At 48.2% G+C, this 23670-nt stretch overlaps 1 protein-coding gene across 2 annotated transcripts in view; it reads left to right on the top strand.

The window, feature by feature from the left end:
* The window catches only part of DPF3 (double PHD fingers 3), a gene marked incomplete at both ends in the record, with an annotated part of 253873 nt that overhangs the window by 84273 nt on the left and 145930 nt on the right, over nucleotides 1-23670 (top strand). For both annotated transcript variants that reach the window (XM_082842438.1, XM_082842439.1), the window contains one exon: nucleotides 22614-22774. In XM_082842438.1, coding sequence (XP_082698564.1) covers nucleotides 22614-22774 — 161 coding nt within the window. The remainder of the gene's footprint in view (nucleotides 1-22613; nucleotides 22775-23670) is intronic.

The following is a 23670-nucleotide window of genomic DNA, read 5'->3' on the forward strand; positions in this document are numbered from 1 at the left end:
TTCAGTGAAGGAATCAAGTGACTCACGATGATGTTGTAAGATAAAGTCCTTTTTCTTTGGGTCCCGGCCTCAGTTTGCCCATCTACAAAATGGAAAGGTAGAAAGATTCATAATGGGAACTGTTGACTGTAACCTGCAGCCCAAATTGATCACAGTACAAACTAAAATAATATGCCATTATCTGTAAGAGAAAAAGATACATAGGGGAATGGAGTATGAGTTTGTGGAAGAGAAGAGTACTTGGGCCTCACACTCATCTTCTTTCTGCAGAAAGTAAACTGCGATCCCTGTTTCTGGACTATGTCCCGACTAGGAAATTCTGAGCATGAATTTAGGTCTTTGGGTGTCTCTGCTGAGGTCCCTCTGGCCTCATAGGGTCAGTCTGCATTGGGCTGAGTGGCCCTTCTGCTTCCTAGGGCCTGACAGGGCCTGCTGGTATTTGCTGACAGTCAAGTAGTTCATGTCAAACTGGTTTATTTAGTGACTGGGCTGATAAGAGCAGAGTAACTGACCAATGGGACCAGTGGGTAGCTCATTGATTGCCATTCATTAAATATTTATTGTGAACCCAGCGTAGAGAGAAGGGTGTGTTTCATTCTTTATTCCTTATGATATAAGTGGTAAGTTAGTACATACTTCTAGTTGGAGAAATAGAAGCTGACACAGACACTAAGTAATGGAGCCAGGGCTGGGTGTCCAAAGCCTGTGCCTTTAGGCACCATGTGCCTTCCACTTTAATTAGATTTTTTCCTCAAAGTAGGACATCTTCAATATTCTTTTAATTTTTATTATTTATTGATTTATTTAAAAATTAAACTATAGTTGATGTACAATAGTGTATAAGCTTCAGGTGTACACCTTCAGTATTCTTGAGTTTAGGGAGGAAACTTACTCGTCACAGTCTCACTGTTGCTGTAACAGTTCTCCAGTGCCCTTTGCAGCAGAACCCACCTTTGGCAGACAGACTAGGGGCCCCTCAAAGATGTTCACACCCTAACCCCTGGGACCTGTGAATATGGGGAAAGGGACTTTGCGGATGTGATTAAATTAAGGACTTCGAGATGGGGAGGTTATCCTGGATTATGTGGGTGGTCCCGACGCAGTCACAGGGGTCCTTGTAGAGGGAAGCAGGAGGATCAGAGTCAGAGATGGTGATGTGACAGGGGAAGCAGAAATCGAAGTGGTGCAGTGGAGGGAGGGGCCACAGACCAAGGAATGCGGGCGGCCTCTAGAAGGGGCAAAGGGCAAGGAAACAGATTCTCCCCCAGAGCCTCCAGAGGGAGCACAGCCCTGACGACACCTCGATTTTAACCCTCTAGGACTCATTTCAGACTTCTGACCTCCAGAACTGTCAGATATAAATTTCTGTTTTCTTATGGCACTAAGTTGTCATCATTTGTTACATCCAGCAGCAATAGGAAACCACTGTACCACCTTTTCACATGTCCTGTTGAATATTCCAAAGTTCCAACCTGCGAAGGCCTTTTCCTCTTTTGTGACCAAGTGCCCTTTAAGCAAAGGGGATAGAAGCCCTTGACCCACCACTGGGAAGATCTGTGCTATGAGTTAGGTTCCTGCTGGTGCGGATGGTTTGTACTGAATCAACCACATACTCACGGTTGAGCTTCTGAGCACTGATCCTATTGGCTAGCCAGCTGACTGGTGGTGGAGGTGCTATCTGAGCCAATGGCATTGAGCTGTTTTATTTTTTAATACATTCTGCTGCTCTTCATCCTGGTGGACAGAGAGCCTAGTGGAACAGACAGTCCTGTCTGAGAGTGACGCCAGCTGTCTTTTCTGCCACTGGTGGTAGCAGCGAGTGGAGGTGAGACCCCAACTCATAGTAACAACAGCTAATATTTACTCATTGCTCGCAGTGAGGTTATGTCATCTGTTCTCAGTGATCTACGAAGACGGTCCTATTATCCCCATTTTACAGATGACGAAAGTGAAGCTCAGGTCAACAAGTCAAACAACGGATACATGAGGAACCAGGAATCAAACCTGGCCTCCTAAGGCCAGCGCCCAGCCCTTCACTGAAATGCTTTGCTGCCTCTCAGTGGTGTGGCATGCATGGAGTCGGCACTCCTGACACTCTTACTGGCTCGATGAATGAATGGCTGTCACTCAGATAGGCCAGGAGCAGCTTTGTGAACCCCCATCCAGGAGTGGCAGGGTAGACTGAGGGGCTGCTAGGAAACCCAGCTGGACAGAGAGGAATTTACTCCTGCTGGTGCAAAAATAACATGGAGCTGGCTATCTCACTTAGCATCTTGTGCCTGGACTTGTGGGCGGGCCTAACTAAATTCTTGTTGAGTTTGCTGGTGTCTTCTCTCCAACAGAGCTCCAGGCACCAAGCAGGAGGTGGGGATGGTGATCTCTCAAGGTCTCCCTTTTCCTGGGGCTTCTCTCACCCCATCTTTGGATGCTCCAAAGGGCCCAACTAGGGTGGGAGTTGGGTGTGGGCTTATTAATTTCCTTTCTTCCTCCCGGAATATGGAAGAGAGAAGGGAGGAGGGTGTTGATGGATTTAAACTTAGTGTGAAGCTGTCAGGGGAGCCCACATGGCCTTTGCCTGCTTAGAAATTACCACGTCCCTAATAGATTGCCAGCTTGTGTGGATACGTCCTCCCTTTTGCTTTCTTTTATGTCTTGCTTTTGTGAGAGAGAGTTTACCACTGATGAACCTCATGGCAGATAATGAATAGAAGGCAAGTGACCCCAGCTGCCTCTGCCCCTCCTACCATCCCCAGGAATGCCTTGTCAGCCATAGTGGTCTTCTTTGCCCAGCCAGTTCATATGGGACGATGCTCCTTCATTAAATTGCCTCATGACTGCTGTCTGACAGTTTTGGTTTCCTTCCTCTCCAAATCTCCCTCAACTTATGACTTCATTTGCAGCACTGGTCAGAGCAAGGCAATTCTATTGATTTTCCTTCTTTTGTTCTCAGTTTCTCTGTATATTAATTGGGTCTAATCATGTTTGCCATTCTCCTATCTTTAGGGGAGATTAAATTGTTGGTGTTTAAAGGGAAGGGCAAGGAGTGTTTCTGATTAGAGTGAGAGTATTCAAATTACAGTAGTACACAGATTTAGAACGAGTTTTGTGTGTTTCAATACATATATATTTTTTTAAAGGACATTTTCTGTCTGGCTGTTTTCCAAATAGTCTATAAAATGCTGTGGGAGCCATTCACCTAGAGATGTCACGTCAGTGATTTCAGATTTGGAGGGACTGGGGGAGAGGAGATGGGAGCCATTCACCTAGAGATGTCACGTCAGTGGTTTCAGATTTGGAGGGACTGGGGGAGACGAGATTCAGGACGGCTCTGGAGGTTTGGGCCCCATCTCACTCTGGGTCGCTGGAAATGGCTTCTGCTAATTGGACCTTGTCCTGTCAGGACACATCAGACAGGGCCACGGCGACACCTGAGCTTGTGGGGGTGGAATGGTCTGCAGGAGCAGGTGTCACTGCTGCCGGGCCCTGGGAGTGCTTTGTTACTCTGGGGAACGAGCAGGCCAGCAGTCATGTGGACCGAGGTCAGGAGGCTGTGCCGAGCTGGGTTCTCCAGGAGCCCAGGAGCCAGGACCAAAGCGTGGACTATTTTGGGCTGTGTGGTGACAGAGCTGGTGTGTGTGTGTGTGTGTGTGCATCCTCATGAGTGCGTGTCCTCCAAAAAATCACTCCCAAGACCAAAAATGTGTTTTTTTGCCATTGCCTTCCAAAAAAGAAACAAGGTCTTTAGTCCCTGAATTGGGGGAATGGAGAATATTAGGTCCCACAGCAGGGAGACTTCCTCCCTTTTTGTTTCCACCTGGTCCCTCCACCTTCCCCTTCACAGTTGCCTCATGACTGTCCAGGGCAGGGGCGTGGAAGGTCTGAGCCTGCGGCGGGTTTTGTTGAAATGCTGGTGTGTGCCCCAGGATGAGCACACAGCTTCCTGCTGGCTCTGCAGGTTCCCGACCCCCGGCTGGTCAGTGCTCGCTGTGGCCAAGCGATGCCGTGCCCCTTGGACAAAGTGATTCCAGGTAGCACGGGGCCCTCCACACCCTTCCCTAGCCCATACCCCACTCCACCCGACTCCCGTCTGGCCATGGGCGGCCAGTGACTCTGAGCTGCCTGCCTGTACTGGGTTCGCGTCTGTGGCGCTCCTGCAGAGTGAAGTGCTGGGCTGTGAGAACGCGTGGACTGGTGGGAAGTTAAAGTCTGTGGCCTTGGACTGGCCTGTATTCTAATCCCAGCTCTACCACTTAGTAGCTTTGGTTAAATGCTCTGTCCTCTTTGAGCTGCAGTTTCCTCATCTGTTGATTTTAGGGCGAACGTCTGCACATGGCAGTTGAGTTCTGTACCTGCCGCACTGTGGTGGCCCGACAAGTGGTACTGTGATCACTGAAGTTGGGAGGTTGGCTTTGTTTGAGTCACTGGTGCCTATCTGCAGGGTCCCCAGCAGCCTGCCCAGGAGAAGCCTGAGCCCAGCAAAGGAGACCCCTACCCTGGACCCGATAACCTCTGCTTTCGTTCTTGTCCCAGGCAACAGCTTGTTGTGGCCCTTGCAGGGCTGCCCTGGAGCGCCCCTTTCCCCCCAGTATTGCCTCAGTGGTTGGCAAAGAGCAGAGGCTGACAGGAAAACCTTCCAGCCAGCAAGTCAACGTTTATTTATAGGTCTTGGAGGGAGACAGCCCCCAGGCCATGAGGAAGGGCCTGGCGGAGGCAGCCGCGGTGAGCAGGGGCAGTAGAGGGGGCAGTGACCATGGTGGGGGGACTGGAGGAGGAGGCGTTTCTGTGTTTCAGGGTTCCAGCAGAAAGCCGCGGAGGAAACGAGGAGTGTTTAATAAGATGGCTGTTTATGAAAAGGCGGACAGGGAAACATACAAGGGATGGCAGCACCCCAGGACGAGGTCAAGGGGAGAGGGGAAGGGCACTGGGATGGCAAGGGGTAGCTGTGTGGAGAGGGCTGCCCGACAGGAGCTGGGACCTTCAGTAGATGTTGCAGCCACCCCACAGTGACCCAGTGAGGAGGCGACTGGGGGAATTAAGTACCCCATCTCACTCTTTTTCTTCTCTCTGATCTGCCGCTGGCCCAGGCCACCAGAAGCAGAGGGGAGGAAGCAAGTGGCTGATCATACAGGACTCCTGGGGGCACTCAGCCCGAAGAAGTATGGCAGAGAGAACCTAGAAGGGCCAGTGCAAGACACTCAGGAGGCAGACAGAATGGGGACTGAGCTCACCCTGCTTCTGTGTGGTCTTGGGTGAATGTGTGACCTTGCTAAGCCTCAGTTTCCTCATCTGTAAGATGGGAGTGGTAAAGACATTCTCTCTCTCCTAGTGGGGTACAATGAAATACTAAGTACTCAGCAAGATTCCTGGTACACTGTAAAGGCTCAATAAATGAAAATTGAACAGATCAGAGGGTTTACGTGAAGGTGTCCAACTGAGCAGCTGCCATGTGTTCCATAAGGCCCAGCGGTATATCATTTATACAGTGCCTACGGGATATTTACTGAGTGCCTCCTCTATGCCAGGTACCCAGTCTTAGGCACTGGGAATGCTGGGGTGAGCAAACCAGACCAGTCTTTCTCCCAGGGAGCTGACATATCTAGTGGGGGGAAGACAGGTAGTAAGTAAATATAAGTAAAGTAAGTTTTGATAGTTGGCAAGGTGCTGAAAAGGCCCTAAACCAGAGAGATGGGTTAAGAATAGGCGCTGTGGGTCAGGAATTCGGGGAGGGCCTTTCTGAGGGGGCGGGCTGAGCGGAGCAGAAGCAGTAGAAGCAGCCCGCCCTGTGACGATGAAGAGAGGGCGCCTGTAGAGGGAGCTGCAGGTGCAAAGGCCCTGAGCCAGGAGGAAGTTGGTGTCTCTGGGGCAGACAGGAGGCTGGAGCCGAGCATGGGGCCAATAATGGCGTCTCCCTGCAGGGTGGACGGGAGGACTGGCACCTACACATGTGCAACTACACACACGCAATGACTGTTAGCTGATGGCTGTTCTTATTATCACTTTAATAAAAATTATTATTTTAGAAAAGAGTACTGTAAATAAGTGGGTAGGTACAATATAAAATGTTCCGATGGATCAGCAAACTTTTACTGTCAAGGCAGTGTGAGTGGAATGCTGAAGAGTGGAGATTCTGAGACAGATGGCCTGCTCACATCCTGACTCGACCACTCCCTAGGTTATCTTGGGCTCATGACTTAAGCTGTCTGAGCCCCAGTGTCCTCACCTGTGATGGGGGATAGGAGGAGCATCTCTCTCACGGGGCCATTGTGCAGATGAAATGCATCTCTATTTCTTTTTCTTTTTTTTTTTTTTTGTGGTATGCGGGCCTCTCACTGCTGTGGCCTCTCCCGTGTGGAGCACAGGCTCCGGACGTGCAGGCTCAGCGGCCATGGCTCACGGGCCCAGCCACTCTGCGGCATGTGGGATCTTCCCAGACCGGGGCACGAACCCATGTCCCTTGCATCGGCAGGTGGACTCTCAACCACTGCGCCACCAGGGAAGCCCTCTTTTTTTTTTTTTTTAATATTTTTTATTAAATTTGATTTCATCTGTGTTTTTCACTTATTATTATTTTAAAATTAATTAATTACTTAATTTTAATTTTTGGCTGCGTTGGGTCTTTGTTGCTGCGCGCAGGCTTTCTCTAGTTGCGGCGAGTGGGGGCTACTCTTCTTTGCGGTGCGCGGGCTTCTCATTGCCGTGGCTTCTCTTGTTGCAGACCATGGGCTCTAGGTGCGCAGGCTTCAGGAGTTGTGGCGCACGGGCTTAGTTGCTCCGCGGCATGTGGGATCTTCCCGGACCAGGGCTCGAACCTGTGTCCCCTGCATTGGGTGGATTTTTAACCACTGCGTCACCAGGAAGTCCGTATCGCTATTTCTAAAGCGCTTAGAAGAGTGCCTGGCCCGGTCAGTGGTACTGCTGAGACTCAGGAGCAGATGCTGGCACAAGGGGACTTGAACCAAGGCCTGCTCTCAGGACCTCCCAGTTGGGGCTGGGGCATGTGTTTATAGAGACCCCGGCCCCCCAAGGCAGCATATGATGGTTACTGCATAAATGGCCAGACCATTACTGGAGGGAGCCATCATTGGAGCGCTGCGGGTGGGGACAGAAGGCTTTGAGGAGGGATGTGAAGACAAAAAAAAATTAACGCTAACCAGATCTGCTGGCATCAGTCAGCTGAAGACAAAAATAGTTAAATCAGTCTGCCCCAAAACGTTGCTTCTGCTTTGCCTGTGTAACCTTTTGCTGCAACCCCTTGCCCGGCCTCAACTTATCTCTCATGTCTATCAACATGGGACAGCCCCCCAACCTCCTCGGTCAGCTCCAGTGAGCCTTTAAATCTGCTGGAAGCTGTTGAGACTCTTCTACCCTCAACTTCCCTCAGACCAGAGAGGCGAGGAAAGGTTAGAGGTCAGAGGACTGAAGCTGGGGAGCTGGGAGGGCTGGGTAGAGGTGGAGGGCAGGGTGGGTGGAATTAACCAGAACCCTGTGTTGTCTGGCAACTGGCAGATTCTTCTGGTAAGATAAGTGTAACCCTCTGCAAGGTAATTATTAGAGAGCATAAATTCCCCAGATAACCTGTCCTCAGAAGAGATATTGATGACTGTGGGGCAGGCAGGTGCTCCAGGCTGCTCCCTCTCTGCTATATTGACTCCTGTCCCCGGCCTCCTCCTCCCCTTCCTCTTCCTCCTCTGTTACCTTTTCTCTAATCAGCTGCCCTGCCCGTCCCTCTTCCCCCACAGACGTCAGCCTCTGGCTCAAGTTGGCTCTTCTGTTCCTTTCTTTCTTTTCGCTTGCCTCTCAGCTCGCTTAATGACGGAGTTCCCAGAACACAGCACGGCCACGTGCATCCCTGTGGTTGAGCAGAATTGGTAGATGAGGTGCAGCCCCCGTGGGAAGGAGTTTCTAAGAAGAAAAGGAGGCTCTGAGCTTCACTTGGGTCCAGGTCCCCAGAACGAGTCAGGGTTGGGCTCAGTGAAGGGCCTGGACTGGACCTGGTCCTGGGGATTGTAGATCAGGTACTTAGCGGTGCAGGCAGGTGGTAAGTACCTGTTGGTACATCGCTGCTCTTACAGTACTTTCTGAAGCCCCCTCTTCTCTCCAGGGCTGATATTCTCTAAATATTTATTTAACAAATATAAGAAGAGGCAAAGGGCTGGCTGAGGGGCCACCAGAGAAGCCGGGTCACTGGAGGCAACCTCTCCTTTCTCGTCCCAAACAATTCAGTTCTGGCCCGTGACCTGCACCCCAATTCTTGACCGAACTGGACATGTCTTCCTTAGAAGCCCATTTACTGCCATCACTGACCATGTTCTGGGTGGGGGGAATCTCACTGTTCTCTGACTCTAAACAGCTTATCAGTAGGGTGACCTGATCATTTATCAGCCAAGCAGAGGCACTTCCGAGAGGGAAAGCAGGAGTTATTAGCAGTTATGCCAGGACCTCGATGTGAACCGAGACTGTTCCACAAAGACCGGGTCCTACTTCTTGAAGTTCTCTGCCTGAGATAGTGCTGGTAAATATAAGCCTCTGCAACTTTCCACATTCCTGGTGGGGTTTTACTATGACTTAGAGATTGGACCCAGGGTGCTGCCTGGCTGACCTGCCTTGTCCCTTAATTGGGCTCTGTCCATATTCCATCATTTGGAATATGTGAGGATGATTCTCTCCATTTGAGAGGTGGGAGCCCAGGGCCCAGAGGGGCTGAGAGACTTGCCTACCCCCAGTGATTAAGTTCCAACTCTGACCTAGAATGGAGGTCCAGCCTTGATTCCCACCTCAGCCCATCAGGGGCCAAGCACCATCCCTGTGTTCCATGGGCTGGACCATCCTCATCAAAACAGCCACGGGCTGGGATGCTTCTCTCAGCCTTATGCTGATTCTGATCACTTTCTGGGGAAGAGAGAGATGGATGAGAGAGGCAGGGAAGCACCAGGGGCAGAGGAAGCATAAATGAGAGGCTCTGCTGTGCCTGGTTGTTCCTGACGGTTTTATTCAGAGTAAGGGGGACAAGTGGGTTTTAACACCTCCTCTTTGACAGAGGGCACCCCAGGGAGGGGCACTGCTCTCAATTCCCCCACTGCCTCAGCAACAGTCTTTAACTCACCAGGAGGAAATGAGGTCTGTGCAATTGTATGAAGTGTCATTTTGCCCATTGGCCGAGAGTATTTCCTAAGTGCAAAAGGGCTTTCAAGGGAGGCTAGAAAAAAATTTTCAGTGATGAGTTTTACTTGCTGTGGTTAATGATAATTATTAAATAGGTAGGGTGAGCTAGTGCTTGTTTTCCTTATTATTAACTGTGTTTATGGGTTTTTATTAAGTTGTACCCAGCTGGGATAATTGTAAAACTATCTGCTTAAGACTCTTTGGCCTCCCATTCTATTTTCTTTCATTCCAAAGGTGGAGTCTTTTCATTATTCAAGGCTTATACTGTAAACCAGGAGTTGGCAAACTTTTTCTGTAAAGATTCAGAAGGTAAATATTTCAGGCTTTGCAGGCCGTGCGATCTCCATTGGAACCACTCAGTTCTACCACAATAGCATGAAAGTGACCACAGTCAGTACATAAATGAATGGGTGTGACTGTCTTCCAATTATACTTTATTTATAGAAATTCACGGTGGGCTAGATTTGGCCCAGGGACTGCAGTTTGCGGACCCCTACTGTAAACAGTGGAGAAGTCCCTGAACTGGCAGCCTGGAGGCTGAGGACTGACTCTCAGCCCTGCCCCTGTGTGACTGGAGGAAGTCACCTCATCTTTCTGGTTGTTGGTTTTCCTTGCAGTACAACAAAGGCATCAGACCAGACGGTCTCTAACGCTCTGGGGTTCTTAACTCTGACCCTAGTTTATGATAACCTGGCATCTTTCTTTTCCTCCCTTCAGTAGATATTCAGACCCACAGGGCCTCTCAGAGTCCATCACCACTTGTCCACCTTCCAGATGGCTGTGGTTTCTAAACTACACCATGACATTTTGTATTTCTCTGATGGTATCTTCTCAGGCAGCCCCATAACCAACCTACTTCTTGAGTTACTGAGGATGACTCTGTGATTGGAAAGTTTACCTCTGGACTGTTTGGCAGCTTGGGAAACTGAGGCCCAAAAAGAGAAGTAGCTAAGATTACCCAGCAAATTGGTGATGCTCTTAGAGAAACCAGGTGCCTCCCAAAAAAGACGTATTGTCCAAGTCATTCCAGTTCTGGAGGCTCAACTCACCGTGAAAGGGCGGTGGTGTCCCTGTGGGTGGTTGACAGTGTAGCAGCCAAGAGCAAGACTGAAATTGCCTGGGCTTCTGTCTTCACAATGCCACTTAAAACCCTAGGCACATCGCTTAAAACTCTGAGTCTCAGTTTCCTAATCTGTGAAATAGGGGGAAATAGAAGGATGGGGTTGTTGTGAGGATGAAATGAGATTATACATATAAAGTGCTGAGAACAGTGCCTGGCACACATGGTAAGTGCCCAACAAATGGAAACCTTGCCACTATTATTTTGATGATCATTATCATCTCGTCATCCTTCTATAAATATGTTGAGGGTGTCTCATCCTCATTTTTATGCCAGACTCATCTTCACCTTTTGGGTTGGAGATGTGGGCTGAATGCTTTTCTCCTGTTCTGTATGTTAACTGACTCTTGATGAGGTGGAAAGACTGGGGGAAGAAGATGAGGAAAGGCATGGGAGGGGAGGAAGGAAGGAAGGAAGGAAGGAAGGGAGGTAGGAAGGAAGGGAGGGAGGGAGGGAGGGAGGTAGGAAGGAAAGATGGAAGGAAGGAAGGGGACTTGGGAAAATAGGTCCATGAGGAAAGGAGAATCAGGTTGTAAATCCAGTCATGTTTCCTAATAGTTGTTGGGATGGGAAGAAAAATAGACCTCCTTTAAGCAGTGTGGAGGTTTTGGTATCCTTTGTCATTATCCTGGGATGTAGAGGTTATGAGGGCAGATTTAGGTATTTCTAGAGTGCACTCACCTTTCAGTTTTGGTCTTGAGTTTTCAAGACAGTTCTACCTTTTCCACCAGAGAATTTAAATTTGGAGACATGACCAGCCTCTCGGTTAGCCTGGCTTTGTTCTGTCTTTATTAAAAGGTTTACAAGTATGTGCCTCTAAAAGCAGCAGGCCTGGGACAGTTTTCCCAGGGGGCTGCCAAGAGAAATTGGGGTGACTCTCAACCTTGTGGCAGGTTAAATGAGACTCAGTGCTTCTTTGTTTGGCTTGATGGCCCTTCGAAGGACGGCCCAGAGATCATTTGGTCTGCAGGGTGTTTGCTTCGGCAGGCTGATTTTAACCAACTCTGACAGGAGGGCAGAGGTCTCCAAGCGAGGTCAGGACCACAAATCCCATCCCAGCAGGTGCATGATGGGGAGACAGCGCCCTCCACATGACCTTCAAGTTCCCATTGATTTCCCATCAAGCAGTGCTTCCCCACCCGCACGCTGCTCCTGCCTCTGCCACTACCGGTGGGCTTGGGGCTCTGGAAGAGGACATGTGGATCAGCTTTCTGAGAACGTACACACAGAGGAGGTTAATTCAGAGAGAGGCCCTTTCAGGGAACTGGAGTAAGTTACTCTGGGGACCACTTCTGGCCACCACTAGTTTATGGTGCCAGTATCAGTCCTGGAAAGTCCTTTTTGGGCATAGAAAGGAGTGGCTGATACCATGAATGGCAGCATTTATCCACTTGGTCCCACTTCTCTCCAGGCTTTGGGTTGTATAGGTGGCGTTGTGGGGTCATGAGCAGGATTTGGGTATGGACGGTAGACTTGGTCCCTCACCCACTGTCACGGCTGTGTGAGAGGATCGGAAGTGAGAAGGTGGCGGTGTGATTCTCACTGCCTGTGCTGGGGGCACAGTCCACTGACCTCCTTGCCCTCTGGAAGGATGGGCTTCCATACCGTCCAAACTCTGTGCTGCAGGTTGGCCTGGATCTTTCATTTATTTTTTCAGCGTTATCTGACAAGCATTTCCTATGTGCCAAATCCTGTGTTAGGTGTAGGGGATGCAGTTATCAGGGAGATAAAGGTCCTTCTCTCCCAGAGTTCACAATTTTGTTATGTAGAGGTGATCAGCAGGCCAAGAGAAAGCAGAGACTTTTTTATATTTTTATTTTTCTTTAAATTTATTTATTTTGGCCGCATTGGGTCTTCCCTGCTGCGTGCACGCCCTCTCTAGTTGCGGCGAGCAGGGGCCACCCCTCGCCGCGGCGCATGGGCCTCTCATCATGGTGGCCTCTCTTGTGTGGAGCACAGGCTCCAGGCACGCGGGCTTCAGTAGTTGTGGCTCGCGGGCTCCAGAGCGCAGGCTCAGCAGTTGTGGAGCACGGGCTTCATTGCTCTGCGGCATGTGGGATCCTCCCGGACCAGGGCTCGAACCCGCATCCGCCGCATCAGCAGGAGGATTCCCAACCACTGAGCCACCAGGGAAGCCCCAGAGACTTTTTTAGAGCGGTAAATAGTATGGAAAAAACAAAATAGGGTATGAGATAGTAAAGGCTAGAGCAGGAGTGGAATAGGTTGGGCTACCCTAGATTCAGTGAGTGAAAAAAGACTTCTTTGAATAGAAGCCAGCCATGAGAAGATCTGGGAGAAATGTATACCAGGAACGGGGAATAGCATGTGTAAAATCCTGAGATGAGATGATTTTAGTTTATTAGAGAGACAGAAAGAAGTGCAGTGAGGATGGAGTCCAGTAGGGAAGGGGGGTAGGAGACAAGATGAAGTAGGAAAAGTGGGCACAGCCAGATAGTCTGGGGGCCTGTAGCCACGGGAAGGAGTTCAAATTATATTCTAAGTGCAGTGAAAGCCATTGGAGGGATTTAAGGAGGAGAATGTCGTGATCTGATTTCCATTTTAAAAAGATCCCTTGGACTGCTGCATCGAGAATTGACTACAGAGGATGTGTTCTTTGTGGCTGTGTTTTAAATGCCAGACCAATATTCCCTTTACTGGGGAGGGCAGCACTGAGGCTCTTATTTTCCAGCAGCAAAGATGGGGTCTAAGGATGTGTTTGTCCGAGAATTGTCTCTAACCCATGGGCTGCTTCTCCTGGCCATCACCCTCGGGGGACAGCATACTGGTGTCCAGCACATAGCTGGGATTTCAGAAAGGACTTAGTCTATGAACCAGGGAAACTAAAAATACTTAATCAATGAAGTTTCTGTGGTGGGTGTGTGTTTTCTTTCTAGGTATGCTTCACCCTAGATAAAGCAATCCCCCCCCCCCTTTTGAAAGTTGGTTGCATTCTACACATTCTTTAGCCTCTGGAGGAGAGATTTATTTTGTCAAGTCTGGATGCCATTTGAAAGGCAAACCTTGGATACAAGAAAAGCTACAGTCTTCCTCCCCCCCCAGAGCATCCCCCTTTTCTCACTCCCCTTCCCCCATTCTCCCATTATTTACTGGAAGGAATCACACTGCTTTTCTCCTACCTCTAGTCTCCTGTCCTTGGCTGCCCCTTGACTTCAACCCCAAGTTGCGTATGTCATCAGAACACCCAGTGGCAGCTCAGAAATCATGGCCAGGTTCTCAATATAAATTCCGTCTTGCTTAGGCAGCTTTGCATAATAAGTCCCTGAAAAATCTTCACCAGAGCAGATGCCGGAAAAGGGATTTATTGGGTCTAGCGGGCCTGAACGTCAGACTGAGCGGCATTTCAAGTCATTATGGGAGTTTTAGGGTTCAAATTCTTCGTTTGACTTGGCTTTTGCAAGGCGATGCCCTCGTTCCCCCGGTGCCTTTCCTGTGATGTTAGGAAGGTCAGAGTCGCCTCCAGAGTGACCGCCCTAAGGAAGTCAGGATCTCCGTACGGTTGTCTTGACCAGGCCTTGTGGATGTTTTGTGAGAGATGCGGACTTCTGTGGGATGCGTCTGCTGCAGGTGAGTGCTGCCAGGTTAATCCATGTCTGCTGCCTGAAAAACATTTCCCACAGGAACAAAACAAGCTGAGTTAAAGTCAGTTAACCAGGCTTTCCTGCTCTGCTGTTACAACACGGCTGAAGAGCATCACAGGGTTCTCTTGTTCTTGCCCTTGCTTTGGAGTTTGGGGGAACTGTCCTTCAATTAGTGAGTCTCATATTTCTCAGAATCACTGGGGGAATCTGTCAAAAATCCAGATGTCTGGATCACAGGCACACCTCCAGCATCAGAAATGCACAATGCCACCCCACCCTCCTGCCCGCATTGATGCTGATACAAACCAAAGTTTGAGAACCTCTGCCCTAGATCCTTCTTCTGGAAGGTGGAGTGACGGCATTCTTGATAAGCACAGAAGGGGCGTTTCCTGCATCAGCAGAAGAGGAGCAAGTTTTCCTGGGGTGATCTGATGACAGCACAGCACAATATTCAGTGAGCTTCTTATAGAGTTCACAGAAGAGGAATGTTTTGCATCTTGGCGTGAGTACTGTAGATGGAGAAATACAATCTCAAGAGCTGAAGTGACCCCCTTTAAGATGATGAAGAGAATTCAGTAGAATTTGAACTTGTAAGAAATCTGTTTTCAGATGCCTAATCCTGTGCTCTGGAGAAGCCACGTAACTTCAGGCTCACTTCATTATCATCTGGAGAAAGAAGGTCCTCAGCATCCCCCAACTGTGAAGCTTCCATGAGTTTGCTAAGGATGGCGTGACATTTCAAACAAGCAATCTGTATTTATCACATGCTTCTCCATTCTCAGCACTGTGCTTGGTGGGGTAGCACAGAAGTATATAACTCTTAGTCCCTGTCTTCAAGATGTTTATAATCCAGTTGGGTGGGGAGAGAGAAGGTGGTAGAGACTGGCCAAACATGAGTGAGACGATTAGGGAGCTCAGAGAGGCAGAGAGCAAGAACCATTGGCAGGAATAACTGGGGAAGCTTCCTGGAAGAGGTGGGACTTCAGCCAGCCCTTGAACAGCGTAAGGTCAACCGGGCCAAGGACAGGAGGCAAGAATTCCAGACTCGGGGTGGGGGTTCTGAGTAAAGTATTTTGTTGGGGTCCAGGGAAGGCCTGTCTGCTTCATATACACAGGAAGGTCAGATAAGGATTCATTCATTCATCCACTCAGTCCTTCATCATCAACCCAACACAGCAAGCTCTGCTGGGCTTGGAGATAGAGCAGCAAACAAGCCAGATGTGGTTTCTGCACCTGGGGCAGGCTTTAGACTCCTGAGATCATCGTGCAGCCTCTACTCTGCTCTCCTTGATGCCTGAGGTTGGCCTCACCACCCTGCTGCCTAATGTCTTGGGTTGGAGGTTTGTGTGGGTACCTGACAACCTCAAAGATACTGTTGTGTGTATGTGTGTCACATGGAGGGCATTAGCCTGCTCAGGCAGAGGGTCAAGTCATAAAGTGGCAGAAAACACTGCTCTTTGAAGGAAAAAGAGAGGAATCACCACTGATGACAGGCATTTACCTCTGTGAGTCAGAGGTTCTCATTTAATTATCTTGGAGCTGAAGTAGGAGCTATGTACCCATATTGTGGGAAGGAGAATTTAGGCTGAAGGAGAGTAAGTAACTTGCCCCAGGTTCGTGTAGCCAGTAAGCAGTGGAGCTGGACTCATCTGCCTGATTCCAAGTCTCTGTTCTACCTCAATACCAAGACTCTCCAAGGGCCTTAACAGCTCAGTAGAAGAATTTGGCACTCTTGGGAGCCATCTTGGCTTCTGTACTGAGGAATGCAAGATTGAAAACTGGGTTCGAGGGAGACTTCTTTTTGTCAGCTGGGTAGGAGAAGAGCTGTAGCGATTGCAGTCAGGAGACTGCTGCAGGAACAGGGGCCGGGTGCTGAGGACTAAGTGGAAGTGCCTGCAAACATTCTTTTAATATTTTTTTTAAAGTTGCAAGTAGACAGTCATGTAATCTAAATCCCCAACCTATATGTGCAAAAAACTCAGAAGACCACGCATGCACCATATGCTTTACTGCTCTGATTGAAACTCCTGCCATAAGTGAGTGGTATATGAGTTGTTGAAAGCAATTCAACAAAGAATTATTGGACACTTACTGTATGCTGGGCTCTGTGCTAGATGCTGGAGGTGAACCACTAAAAAAGCCAGGTATGCAGGGCTGCTGGGTTACACTGCTCCAGTACGATTCACACTGGAGTTTATATGAAAGGTGCGCCTGGTGTGGTTTAGTGTAAAATCTGAATGGCTGTGTGCAGTGGCCCTGCAGATGTGGTCCCTGCCCTCATGGAGTTTGTAGTCTAGTAGGGAAGACAAATTTTATACATTGAGTTGAGTTAAAATTGCCATTGTTAATAGTATTATTATTGTTGTTTTTGTTGGAAGAGGACAGAATGAGGAGGAAGGGGATTGAATCTCTCTCTTAAAATCCTCTATATCCCCTCCTATTTTATATAAGAAACCCTGTCTTAGCTGGGGCTGCTATAACAAAATAACCATAGACTGGGTGGCTTAAACAATGGACATTTATTTCTCACAATTCTGGTGGCTGGGGTGTCTGAGATCAGTGTGGCAGCATGGTCTAGGTGAGGTCTGGTAAGGGCCCTCTTCTTGGGTCACAGGTAATTGCCTTCTTGCTATGTCCTCACATGGCAGAGAGAGAGAGAGAAAGAGAGAGACAGAGACAGAGAGGGAGGGAGAGGGAGAGAGAAAGCGATAATCCCATCTTGGGTGCTCTACTCTCATGACCTAATTACCTCCCAAAGGTCCCATCTCCAAATACCATCCATTGTGGGGTCAGGGCTACAACACGTGAATTTCACGGGTGTGGGGGGGATGCAATTCAGTCCATAACAAACACTAAACTTGGTTTTCTTTCAAGGGCAGCTTGAGGAACAGTGTAACCGTGAGGAAAATGAAAAGGTTCCCCCACCTTGGCAAATATTGCCCCCTGCTTGCTAATTATTACAAAACACGACACAAATGGGAGATGGCTTTCCCTGCCACACTTAGAGTTAAACGTGTTTAAATGCAAACAGGAGGAAGTTAGCAAATTGGTGTAGGTGAGTTTTAATGTGTGTGTGTGGGCCGTTGTGGAAGTTGGGCAGCTGAGTGAGACAGCAGGAAAGCCAGGTGCCCACAGAGAAGAGGGGCCGATGGGGGAAGGCAGGGCCAGCAATCTGCCATAGGCCTGAGCTCCTCTTTATCTCTGCTTATCTCTGTTTATGAGCACAAATAGCTGTGATGGGCCAAGGTCCTGTTTTTACAGCTGGAAGGGACCTGTAGCCACGGGGTGGGAAAGGAGAGAATGGGAGAGCTCCCCGAGACATGAAAGAATTCAGTGCCAGCTGGGCTGAAGGATAGGGGAGGGTCAAGGACACGGTGCTGGGGAGAGACAGAGCACGGTTCCCTCAGGTCCCCGCTCCCACCCCTGTGGAGACTGGGGAGGGAGCAGTCTTTGGCAGGGCATGAAGAATTCACTCTTGGACACATGTTTGAGGCAGGGCAGGACACTTGTCCTTGGGTCAGAACATGGGACCACAGGGACAATGAAGAGGGAGGGCCCCTAGGTGTCTGGGTTGGGGGTCGGAGTTGGGAGTCTGTTCGGCACAGTGGACATGGAATCTAAGAGAACAGGCAAGGTCTCGAGAGAGGGAGGTGGAAGTGTGAGGAAGGGGAGCAGGGCGTCTTGGAGAGGGTATGACAGGCTCTGAAGATCACATGTGGAGCCTAGCTGGCAGTCATTTTGGAGAAGTCTTATTTTTTTCCACTCTGAATCCTCTTTGGTGCCTAGAATCCATTTCTCCACAGATACGCTCAAGGAGGGCCACTGGAAGGCTCTCAGAGCTAGGATGGCTCTCTCACTCCAGAAGGGATGGCTAAGGATCCCACAAAACCCCTCACAAAAGCTCCGGCGCGGGGCAGCCAGCACTGCTCCAAGCAGCAGGCCGTGAGGGGCTCCTGCTCTGGCAGAGAGCCCAGCACTTTGTTCCCCCTGCCTTTCCTGCTTCTGATTTCAGCCTTGAGTAGCCTGAAGTCAGTTGTTGATGAGACCATCATTCAGCTCTGCCTCGTGCCAGCTTCTTTGAGCCCAAGACATCTATCACCCTGTGGAAAATCTAGCCCCCTTGGTTTGATACAGACAGGTGATGGCTGAGGCTGGGCCGTGCCTGTCCCAGCCTGGGGCACACTGGTCACCACTGCACAAAATGATTCATTTGCTGCCAGCCTTTCCCAGCTTCCTCTGCCCCTTCCTCTGCCCCTTGCAACTTTCTTTTCTTTTTTTTTTTTAATATTTATTTATTTTTTATTTTGGCTGTGCTGGGTCTTAGCTGTGGCATGCAGACTCTTAGTTGTGGCATGCACGCGGGATTTAGTTCCCTGATTCGGGCCCCCTGCACTGGGAGCGAGGAGTCTTAACCGCTGGACCACTAGGGAAGTCCCTGCCCCTTGCAACTTTAATGCAAATGTCACCCCTGGGATCCTATCAATGTGGGATTTTTTTTTTTTTTTTTATGTGGTACGCGGGCCTCTCACTGTTGTGGCCTCTCCCGTTGCGGAGCACAGGCTCCGGAAGCGCAGGCTCAGCGGCCATGGCTCACGGGCCCAGCCGCTCCACGGCATGTGGGATCTTCCCGGACCGGGGCACGAACCCGTGTCCCCTGCATCGGCAGGCAGATTTGCAACCACTGCGCCACCAAGGAAGCCCCCAATGTGGGATTTTTTAAAAAGAAATACCACATGGGGAGAGGAGAGATAAATTAGGGGTTTGGGGTTAACATATACATACTACTATGTATAAAATAGGTAAACAACAAGGACCTACTGTATAGCACAGGGAACTATACTCAATATCTTATAATAACCTATAATGGAAAAGAATCTGAAAAAGTATATGTATGTATAACGGAATCACTTTGCTGTACGCTTGAAATTAACACAACATTGTAAATCAAGTATACTTCAATTTAAAAAAAAAAGAAATACCACATTGAAAAGGACATTTGTCCCCTCTCCTGTTTAAATTGCTTTCCATGGGTTAGGGAGACCTGGCCATTGATTTTCTTCTAGAGAACAGAGCAAGCCCTGTGAAGCTTTTGGCTAATTAACTTTTGGAGAAGTGCAGCTTGAATTTATCAGAGGATGAAGTCTCTTTTCTCCTCACATATCTTAAAAAAGGCTTTAAACTTTTGTTTCCAAATCGCTGCCAGTGCCTGGCCTGTTTAAAAGTGACTTCCCTGGAGGCGATGGCAGAGGGTGACGGCTGTCACGTTTTTGTAGCTTCAGTCTTTAATACGGTTGTTCCAGTCCTCAGAAAATCTCTCCTGTTTACATGAGGGAGGTATCATTCACACAAAGATTACATTTAAAAATACACATTTCCCCGCAGCATGCCTGTTACTAATAACATTGCATGTTATGAAAGTGGAAAGTATTTAAGATGAAATTAATTTTCACCCAGTGAGCCACTTTGTTTGACTTTTTCGTTCCATTCAGTATGGGGCATGGACTTGGCCAAACGCACTTCTCATTTTCAGCAAGTTCGCTTTCTTGTTTCTTTTTTTGGGATTGAAGCTGTTGGAAGCGAGTTCCAGGCATATCGAGAAAAGTCTGATTTGAGATCCTATTGTAGATTTCTTTTGTACTGGCTTCCAGAATTTTGTTTTGAAAATGGAAACCCTCTTCTCTCCAGTTGATGAGTTTTTTTTTCTTTATTTTTTATTCTTTTGAAGGCATCTTTATTTTATTTATTTTTTTAACATCTTTATTGGAGTATAATTGCTTTACAATGGTGTGTTAGTTTCTGCTTTATAACGAAGTGAATCAGTTATATACATACATATATCCCCATATCTCCTCCCTCTTGCGTCTCCTTCCCACCCTCCCTATCCCGCCCCTCTAGGTGGTCACAAAGCACCGAGCTGATCTCCCTGTGCTATGCGGCTGCTTCCCACTAGCTATCCAGTTGATGAGTTTTAGTGTACAATTTTCTTCCTTCCTTCCCCTCCCTCCCTCCCTCCTTCCCTCCCTCCCTCCCTCCCTCCCTTCCTTCCTTCCTTCCCCTCCCTCTGTCCCTCACTCCTTTCCTTCCATGGTTTCTCTTTAAGCAGAAGTTTTGGAGTTGGAATAGTTAACATCTTTCTTGGCAGTCTGTCAAAATATCCTGGGAAACCAGATAACGGCTTCTCACATCAGACGCTTCTGTCGTGTGTTCTTGTCAGTTCTCGTCCATGTGATGTGACTGGTCTCTGTTATGTGGAGGGAAGCTGGAGCCCCCAGGACACCCTGGACAGGCTGTGTGTCACCTTGCCTGGGCTGAGCTGCCCTCGACAGTTCTGTTACACTGAGCTGCATCGCCTTAGCAGAAGGAGGTATTTAAACTGGTGGGACACAGATGCGAACGCTTTGCAGGAAATGGTTCTTTATTTTTGATCAATCTCATGATCCTTGTTACTAACTTTGATTACATCAGCTTATGTGCAGTTCCATTTTATAGCATTTTGATGGGCTTTCATTCCCCCTCCCCAATTCATTTCCAGCTGTGTGACTATTATAATTTGATTACAGTTAGGTTTTGCAACTGCTAGACACTTTCTGAGCTGTTATGCCGTCCTTGCGAGAGGGAAGATGCCCAGAGGTAAAAAAGGAGCAAAGGGCTTTTTTTTAGGAGGCACGTCCACAAGTAGTTTCCAAAAGATGCCTCAGAAGCTTCAATGATTGTATCCTCCCAGAATAAGGAATTTGCTTTAAAATTTTTGGTACAGTCTGACCCATTGACTTTTAAAAAAGGGTAAGAAGACAAATACTGTATGATAACACTTATATGTGCAATCTAAAAAATACAACAAACTAGTGAATATAACAAAAAAGAAGCAGACTCACAGATAAAGAGAACAAACTAGTGGTTAACAGTGGGGAGAGGGAAGGGGGAGGGGCAAGATAGGGGTAGGGTATTAAGAGGTACAAACTATTACATATAAAATAAGCTACAAGGGTATACTGTACAATACAGGGAATATAGCCAATATTTTACGATAACTATAAATGGAGTATAACCTTTAAAAATTGTGACTCACTATATATTGTACACCTGTAGCTTACAAAATATTGTACATCAACTACACTTCAATAAAAAAGTGAAAAAGAGTACAGAAGAATCCATTTAAATTTTTCTTTCTTTACTGCTCTAAATATTTTGGTTAAGAAATATATTATTTTAAACTTAGACCCCTCCCCCCAACCCCCCGTTTTGGCATCCTTGGATCTACATAGACCAAAAACTAGGGACATTCATATGTCCCTTCAAAGTGAGCTACTTGGGTCTCCCTTTTGGCTCTGTAATCCCTGAGGCTCCTCCTCTTCCTGCCTTTTCCTCACTCTCCTCACTAAGAATCTCTGCTTTACCTGGTAGACATCATGTGATTACATCTGTAATTCCTTGGGCCATTATTTTTTTAAAATTTATTTTATTTATTTTTGGCTGCATTGAGTCTTTGTTGCCGCACGGGCTTTCTGTAGTTGCAGCGAGCGGGGTCTACTCTTCGTTGTGGTGCACGGGCTTCTCACTGCAGTGGCTTCTTTTGTTGCCGAGCGCGGGCTTCAGTAGTTGCGGCATGTGGGCTCAGTAGTTGTGGCTCGCGGACTCTAGAGCGCAGGCTCAGTAGTTGTGGCACACGGGCTTAGTTGCTCTGCGGCATGTGGGATCTTCTCGGACCAGGGCTCGAACCCGTGTCCCCTGCATTGGCAGGCGGATTCTTAACCACTGCGCCACCAGGGAAGGCCCCTTGGGTCATTATTAACCTCTGCCATATGCTTATCTTTTACTTGTTAGGTATTTGATCTCATTGATTATGTTTGTGTTTTAAGATTGATCAATTATAGAATGTTGTATTTTTGGTTTTTGTAAAGGACATTGTCTTAAAATTAATAGCATCACCACATGTCCAAGGATACCAAAGATTCAGACACCTAAAATTTACTGTGCTTAATCAGATCACCACTCCAGCAAACCAGAAAGGTCTTTCTATTTGTGTATTAAACTCTGAGAATTGAATTATTTTGAGGTCAAAAATCAACTATTATTATTTCAAATGTTTCTTTTGTTTGTTTTCCATCAGAAAGTTATTTTTCTTTAAGTGTGTGGTTTTAAACGATCGGTGCATGCCCTTCTTCACCTCCTTCCTCCATAATAGCTCTACTTTTACAGGATGTTTCCTCTGACCTTCTAGTCTTTTCTATGGAGTGTTTCTCTTCTATTGTAATGGAAATCTTTGTATCTGTGCTGGTGGTTTGGGTTCAATCTAGAGTGCCGTTGTTGGTTACCACTGAGAAAAAAGTGTGGCTCATGGGGGAGTTTAAGGGGCAGGGGGCTCTAGAAGCCTGGTGTCCTAGTAGATCCCATGCAGGAGGTTGTTCTAGAGCTACCTCCATTCTGGAGTGGGACCTCATGCTTCCTAGAACAGGGACGTGTCACTTTTACTGGTGGTTTACTCTTGGGGTCCTCATTTCTTTGTTAAAGGGGTTTCTAAGTTTCCTGGTGGATCTAGTACAGGAAATAGAACCTATTGGAGACCTGACACTGAGTTGGATTCTGCTGCTTGGCAAAGCTCTTGGTACACATTGCCTTGGTCTTCATAACCGCAAAATCTTCCCTGGGAGGTGGGTGGGTGACTTCAGTTTCCTTCTGCGTGTGTTCTGGTTTTCCCTGGCCTCATTCCTCCTCTCTCTGTCTCCCGGCAGGCTCGGGGACCAGTTCTACAAGGAGGCCATTGAGCACTGCCGGAGTTATAACTCGCGCCTGTGCGCAGAGCGCAGCGTGCGTCTCCCATTCCTGGACTCGCAGACCGGGGTGGCCCAGAACAACTGCTACATCTGGATGGAGAAGAGGCACCGAGGCCCAGGTGAGCCATGCCACCCCTGGGACTTGCACATGTTCAGGATCCCAGCCTGGATGCAGGCCGACTAGAGATTGTCTGGCAATCCCCGCAGCTTGGGTGTGCGTGGGGGTGGCGCAAGCTGTACAGGGAGCCGAGGACGCTTTCAAGAAACGCAACTGCTTCTGTAACTCCAGGGTGCTCCAAGGGTGCTCCAATGGTGGTGAGGGACCTTGAAGCCACATTGGCAGGGAGGGGCAGAGTGAAAGAAGTCAGGATGCTTAACCCAAAAAAGGGAAGACTGAGGCCATGACAGCCCTCTTCACCTTTCACCCTGTGTGTTGGCGTAGCTTAGTGGTTATAAGCTGGAAATCCGCAGTCAGATTTTGGTTTGAGGCTGAGCTTTGTCATCAAACCTATTGCCCTCAGGTTCCTCAACTGTAAAATGGGATAATAATTGTACCTACTTCAGGACTTTGTCAGGATTACATGAAAATCTTCATAAAAAGCTCATAACCTGAATTTAGCACATAGTAAGTATGTGCTCCAAAAATGTTGGCTGTTATTGTTGATATTATTATTATTACTATTACTGTGATACTAGTCTTCTAGACTCCAGAGAACAGAAGAAAGACCAATAGGTAGAGATCAGGGAGGCAATTATAAGAATTCAGTTTTCTGGCTCTATAACAGTATATTACAAAAATTTGTTTTTAATTTTTTAATTTTTGGCGGTGTTTTGGGTCTTTGTTGCTGTGCGCGGGCTCTCTCTATTTGCGGCAAGTCGGGGCTACTCTTAGTTGCGGTGCGCGGGCTTCTCATTGCAGTGGCCTCTCCTGCTGTGGATCAAGGGCTCCAGGTGCATGGGCTTTAGTAGTTGTGGCCCATACGCTCAGTAGTTGTGGTTCGTGGGCTCTAGAGCG

Source organism: Leucopleurus acutus (genome assembly GCF_964270905.1).
Source record: "Leucopleurus acutus genome assembly, chromosome: 1".
Classification (NCBI taxonomy): Eukaryota; Metazoa; Chordata; class Mammalia; order Artiodactyla; family Delphinidae; genus Leucopleurus; species Leucopleurus acutus.